Genomic DNA, 7,251 nt, shown 5'->3' with positions numbered 1-7,251 from the left:
CTTTTCATTTTTTGTTGGTTAGAAAATTAATTCTTTTACTATACATAATGTGTACATATAATCCACTTGTTTTCCAAGTGTTCCTCATGTTTCATGTCCCCGCTGACGTATTTGACAAACTTGACTTGTATGTAAAACTCACAATCACAGAAAATATCATTTATCCAAATATAAAGACATTGAACACTAATTTTTGTACAGAATCAGATTCCCGAACTCCCTTTCCCCATTGGAAATTTATTTCAAGATACTACCTCACCAAATGTTCAGTATTTACAAAGAAAAATCACAAGTTGTCACTGATAAATAAAATACCTTCAACTATCTCCAATTAAAGAATCTTCAACGTTCTTTCATCGCCCTGCAGCAATTTTATAAAATTGTTACGGCATAGTCTTAAGACAAGCACAACAAACTTAACAGGTACCAGCCACACTGCAAAAAGAGAAGTTACAAGACCTTTTAGAGGAGTTTGTGCTTCTGTTTTTCTGTTTATCATCTGAGTTGGTTGATGAAGCCTCTTTCTCTCTAGCAGCTGCTTCTCTTTTCATTTTCTTCCACTCTACTTCCATGGCCTTTGTCAGTGCATCAACTTTCTTTATGAGCATCTGAAAAAGCAATATCTCATTTCTTTAGTTCAATGTGAGAAGGGATGAGGTGGGGTTGGGGCATGGCTGTTACTATTACCTTAATTTCTTCATCTTTAGCATGCAAACTACTGTCTTTAATTTCACAAGACTTCCTCAAATTGATGACCTCCTTTTGCAGCCTATCATATAGAAAACCTGAGACCACATCGTCACCGCCTGAATCATTTGGTTTCTTGCTTTCGGAGTCTCCATTCACATTATCAGTGGTTTTGATTTCTGTGGCTTCTCTTTCACCATTGCACCGGGTTACATTCATGGCTGTGTTCACCTGTATCTCATTTTCCTTTTCACCGCTATCAGCAACTTTACTTCTTGACGCCCACATCCCTTTCTTCAACACATTTTCTGCTGAACTATATTTCTTTTTAGTAGGGCTTCCCGTTTTTAAATTCCCAGCAACAATGTCTCTGCTGTTTTTTATATTTGGCTGCTGGAACAAAGAGCTTCCAACAGTAGATGCTCTTGGTTGTGATGTGGATCTCTTTTTCAGTCCACCACTGGTTGTTAGGAAACCTAAGATGTTAGACTTTTCTGATTTTGGAGACCCAGAAAACACATTCGAAATAGTTGGGTTGCTTGAGATATGCTTTAAGCCTTCGTCTAGTGTTTTTAGCCTCAGCTTCAGTTTATCCTGAAACAAAAACCAGATAACATTATTTATACGTTAAAAATTGACTTAGATGCTTACATGGTAGAAAAATAAGTCAGAAAAATACCTTTAATTGTGACTCTGCTCTAGCTGTTCTCTCTGATATAGCTAGCTTGTCTTTTAACCGTTGCATCTCTGCCTACATATGCAAGGACATACTTGATGATAGAAACTTCTTGCTCAATTTCATAAACAAGTTTTAGGAAAGAGAAGCTTTTTGAATTGTCTTTGTAAGCTATTCTCACTACAGTTAGGACATGAATATTAGCTTCCCTTGACTGGACTCCTCAGGGTTACACCCACTTCAACTGAAATTTATCCTTTTTAAATTTATTTATTTATAAATAGACTCTTTACAAATATGTAAGGGCAAGGTGGTTGCGTACAAAAATTGTCGTCACCCCTATCCTCTAGTTGGGACTTAAAAGGGAATGGTTTTATATTGTTATTGTAGTTATCAGGAACAAAACTATATGACTAACAGGAAAAATAGTATTTTGGGGTGTGAAAGCAGGAACATATGAACTCCAAAGATTTTCTGGGGAAGATATACCTGCATAATCCTTCTCTCTTCCAGCCATTGCTTGATAGGAATGACCTTATCATTTTCGTCCTTCCACTCATTAGCCACAACATTTGCAATTCTGTTGGCTGAAACCTTTACCCTTGCTAGCTCCCTCTCCAATGTCCTCTTCTCCTCCTGAAAAATTATGCAAAACCAAGTTACTACAAAGATCAACCAACAAGTCTTATAATCTCCAAAATATGTTCAGAATGGCAGTGGCAGTAAGATATGCCTACTTGCAATTCAGAAATCTGTCGCTGATAATCACGAACAGCATTAGCAGTGGCTCCGCTAGCTAAGATCACTTCCTCAAGTTCTTGAATGGTTTGGCTAAGCTTTTCAACTTCCAAAATCTTTTGGCGGTGGGTTTTCTCTAAGATTTTGTTCTCCTCCTGTTTATGGTAGTTGTAATTTGTAAATTGGCTGAACCACTTACACTTCACTATAGAAACCATATATGAAAAAGGAAACATAAAAGTTCATGCCTGGCAGATCTCAATCTGTCTCTTCAAATCAAAGTTCTGATTTTGAACTTCCTCAACTATTAGAGCCCTCTCTAGTGCACTTCTCAATATCTTCTCTGCTTCTAGCAATGCTGACTCTTTTGACTTTGTGATTCGTTCCAAAGCTTTCTTATCTTCTTGAAGTGTTGTAATCTATGAAGCCAAATTGGAGGTTAGTATTGTATTCACTTGCATTTTTTTATTTACTTGTGAATGCATCATTGTTGGAAATTGCACTATTTGTACCTACCTCATTCCTATACATTTTAATCTCGGCTTCAAGAGGAGCAATGACACTCTCAATTGGAACCAAATCTTCATCCTTTTGATTTGCATGTACCCTTCTAAGTGTTGCTTCTGCAGCATATTGTGCGGCCAACGCATCTTTCTTTTCATCTGTCAGTTTCTTGATTTCTAGATTCTGCATACGAATAGATTTCAAAAATATGTATTTTAGAGTCTAGCATTGTTGAACATGGTTCCAACTTCCAAGATATACTAGTACCAGATCAGTGCACCTTTTGTTTGAGATGATCCTCAGTAACTCTAAGTTTCTCGTCCAGTTTACTGACTCCATTTCTCAGCTGGAAATGGAGAAAGAGAATCACAGCTAATATTAGTACACAGAAATTTATATATTTTGTAGTTATAATACAACTAAATATCTTTTTTGTTGTTGTTGTAACTATACAACTAAATATCTAATTGCATATTTTTCTATTGTGACATGCATGGCATAATTGTTTAGAGATATAAAATCATTAATGTAACCTCACCCAACGCCTTAAGATTTTGGATTAAAATGGTTCTTTACATGGTATAAGAGATGGAGTGACCAAGTCGTCACGAGTTCGATTCTCACTGTCCCCACTCTGTGGTGGAATTAAATAAGTATAAGATAAACCAAAAATGGGCCTATGCAACATAATGTAGACAAAAAAATGGGCCTGTGCAATATTTAGGCTTCAAGTCCAAAGGGCTCTTGCATGAGGGGATTTGTTTGAGAGATAAAAAATAATTTATGTCGCCTCATCATCTTACGCCTTAAGATTTTGAGTTGAAATGATTCTTTACAATAATAGTCCCCTGATGCATCAAGCTGCCTATGATCTACCATGTGCATTATATTAGATAATTTGTTCTCCTTCCCGAATTCCATGCCAATGTTTTAGGGGTGTGTGTATCTTTGGAAGAATGTAAAAAACTACATTTAAAAGAAATACCTCTTCTATGGCCTTATCCTTCAGAGCTTCAGTTGCCCTTAAGGCTTTGATTTCACCCTGACAAGTCGCTAGTTCCTTAACCTTTTCTGCATTGATGATCAAATTGAGTTATAAGGCTTATAGACGAACCACTGATACGAAGATACTAGAAATGGACATTCTCGTACTGTATTCATCATATTATTCATTTTGGCGTGCAAAAAGAAAACTATTATTTCCTGATAATAACGAGAGATATAGGTAATCAATGAAAAGAAAGCATATCAACATGAAACAGAAACACCGGGAATCAAACAGTAACTGAAACCTCAAACCACTAACAAAAAAAGCAGCATAATTCATTTCTACATTCTCCCACTTCCCTTACTAGTCAACCAGATTCTAGAGGTCCCCACAAAATTTCAATTTCTATAGAGCATCAATAATACTCATTGGTGTTTCACACCTGATCAAGACTGAAAGCTCTTCAAACAGAGACGAATGAAAGAGAGATAATAACCTTTGAGTTGGTTTTGGAAGCGATTAATCTCCAACACCACTGGAGCTGGTTGGACGAGTGGAAGCTCTTCACCATATTGCTCTTCACAGCTCACCATTTCCCTTTCCCTCACAAATAAACCAAAGGAGGACTCACTAGCTTATGTATACACAATACTTTGATTTGGTTTCCTTTTTAGGTGCTGCTAAATGACTAAGGTAGGCTGAGTCCAAAAACACCAATAACAAATGGAGGCTCTAAGGGCAATATATATAATAATAATAATAATAATGAGAGATATGTTCTGTTCAAAGGTAGACAAAATGAGAGAGTGCATTCTATAAGGAATTGACATGACCTTTCCCTTTGGTGAAGCTAACTTGATTGACACTTAGAGATACATAACAGGCCGGCCAAGCCGGCTACTCTTTCTACGTTCTACCTTGACACTTTACTGTAACGGTTGTTTTCTTCCTTTTATGTATTTCCCAAACTTTTGCTCCTATTTATGATGAACTTTATTTAAAAAATTTAAACCAAAATGATGAATTCCTCTACAATATTTTCAAATTTCCGTCTCAGCTGTTATCATAATGAATTAGTGACTGTTTTTTTTTTAATTAGACCTTGTTATCAGGGGATGAAAAAATGACTTTTCGTGAGGGGCTGTTGAATTCTAAATAGAAACGCAAATGTCCCAACAAATGAAATTAGCTCAAAGACTGACAAATTGACAATGACATTATTTGTCAGTTAAACCCGTAATCACCCCCTGACCCCTCTCTCTGTTTCTCTCTTGGGGTAAAACAATGCTTATTTTGCAGTTGATTCAACATAAAATATGGTTAATCAAAAGTTACATTTGGTTTTTCAGATAATAAAAACAATAATATTAATTTTGCTCTACCTAATACTTCTTTTCATGGCATCGGGGACCAATAAAGTTCAGCATCAATCATATTGCAGAGCAACAGAATAGTGTATTACTGCATTAGTTGGTTTGGTGACATAAGTTGCAAAATTTCTTTTCAATTTGATGACACGTTTGCTTCAATAATCAACATTACAAGGGCTTAATATAACAGTTATTGAGGGTAGATATCATTTAACTCTAAGAAGGAAAAGATTTTTTTTTTTTTACAATGTTCTTGACTTGCTGCAGTAAAAATTCTTGAGAGGAGTTTACCAAAAAATAAAATAAAAAATTCTTGAGAGGATAGAAAAACAAATATTTTATTTTGGCGGGTAAAAATATTCGCAATATTTAACTCTTAGAACTTGTCAAATTCTATCTGCATCAATGGAAAGATATCACTTTGGACTATTGAATTGCTTAACCGCTAAAACCGTTCTGAGGTCATTTCTCTTTTACTTGGTGTAGGTCACTCAGATAAGACTGCTAATATAACATAAGAGGTGTACTTATGAATCGAATTTGAAAGCGAATAACTAAAGTGGCTTCGAAGAACAAATAAATTTTGGATCAATATTCAGAGATTTGTCATCTTTGCTTAAAAGTATAATAATTGGGGCAGGTTATATTTACAAACTTTTTTACACTAAGTAGGACCGGTCATGCATTAACCACACAGTGTACGACCGGTCCTACTTAGTGTAATTGCAAAAAAAATTTGTAAACGGATTCTGTCCCATAATAATTATATATATATATATATATATAAAAAAAAAAGTACACGGCTCCAGCTGTTTGTGATCAAAAGGCCAAAAGCCAAATGGCAAACAAATCTTGGCATGTAGGCTTTGTTTTATTTTGATACGCGACAAAGGAAAGGCTTTACCAACAACAAAATTAGCAGTTGAGGATAGGTAAGAGGCAATGTACAAATCCTGATGCCATCAAAAATAGGGTTTTCTGATGAAATATGATTGAAGTTTATCATTTCTTAATAGAACTTCGCTATTACTAACCATTGTTTGATAGTGATGTAATCAAAGTGGAATCAAGCTAAGCTTCAGGCGGTCCTCTTTATGGCGTATATTTTATGTTGGTTTGATTTGGTAGCTTAAAAATATAATGTTCCAAACCAAAAAAATAAAATAAAATAAAACTTAAGATATATAATTTGAGATATAGTATTTTATACTTGGTGGCGTAGCCCTTGGTCTTCTACGTGTTTGTCAACCGGGAGTTTGAAATGTATGGGATAACTTGAATTTATAGAAAACTCCAATAAATATTGTTGCCTAACTGCTTAGACAAATCATCAAGTGAAATCAAACAATATGTTTATAGCATTTGTTATATTATTAATATGTGGATACATTTTCTTTCATATATGTCCATGCGACGAAAATATTTAATTATTATTAAAAAAAAGGCTGTAAACAAATAATAATTTGATGTTTCACCCAATTTGATTCCTAGTCTTTAAAAAAGTATAACGCCTTACCGCTTTCAAGATCAATGACTATCCTCATGCATTAATATGACACTTTTTAATGTGTTTTATCCTCACTCACATATTTTCTGAAATTTTTTTCTAGGAGATCACATATCTTAGAATTGCTCCAAGTCAAGCACGCTTAACTAGGGAGTTCTTCTGTTATGGGCTATCGAAAAGTAAATACATTTTATTAGTATAGGCAGTACAAATTAATTCTTATATGCTATCGTCAACTGTGCAGTTTCATATCTGCACAGTTTCTTATATGCTGAACCTCATAATTACTAATTAATCTGCACAGTCTTTGAAATTTCCCTCTTTCATGTATCGATTTGATTCATTCATGTACCCCGCTACCAGGAGCCGCTCCTTGTTTGTGCCTTTTCTCACCGTGCCCTTTCACACCATCGATCACTCTCCACCCTCGACAGCGCTCGAAATGTTACAAAAAGCGCTTCCAATATAAACAAGTAATGATTTCATATTATTAAATGAACCTAATATTTTCACCTACACACAAAAAAAAAAAAACGTTCTTTGGATAAGGATATAAATAATATATAATCTAACATGGAGGATTTAATAGGATTAATTCAAGATGATAAGTCGTAGAAGCTTCTAGGCATAAAATGGTTCTAGATGTTTTTATTCTTATCCATTAATTGTTATGCGTCAATGTCCTCAACTGCCCTTCAGTCGTAATTCTTGATGATTAACATCGATGTGAGGATTATATTTTTGCAAAGTGAAATTCAGGGTGAGGGTAGAGGGAAGACAA

At 34.9% G+C, this 7,251-nt stretch overlaps 1 protein-coding gene across 1 annotated transcript; it reads right to left on the bottom strand.

Annotated features, from left to right (window-relative positions):
* Positions 1–416: 416 nt before the first annotated feature.
* LOC133286413 (microtubule-associated protein 70-5-like) lies at positions 417–4,186 on the bottom strand. Its single transcript, XM_061483828.1, has 10 exons — positions 4,090–4,186; positions 3,591–3,676; positions 2,886–2,951; positions 2,618–2,788; positions 2,350–2,520; positions 2,101–2,256; positions 1,853–1,999; positions 1,367–1,438; positions 688–1,281; positions 417–608 (listed from the first exon to the last, which is right to left on the bottom strand). The coding sequence occupies exons 1-10, from the start codon at positions 4,184–4,186 to the stop codon at positions 417–419; spliced, it is 1,752 nt and encodes a 583-aa protein (XP_061339812.1).
* Between the last annotated feature and the right edge of the window lie 3,065 nt (positions 4,187–7,251).

Source organism: Gastrolobium bilobum, unplaced genomic scaffold (assembly GCF_033153095.1).
Source record: "Gastrolobium bilobum isolate Gb01-03AN ecotype WA unplaced genomic scaffold, APGP_CSIRO_Gbil_v1 utg16135, whole genome shotgun sequence".
Classification (NCBI taxonomy): Eukaryota; Viridiplantae; Streptophyta; class Magnoliopsida; order Fabales; family Fabaceae; genus Gastrolobium; species Gastrolobium bilobum.
This window is presented reverse-complemented; position numbering and strand designations above follow the sequence as displayed.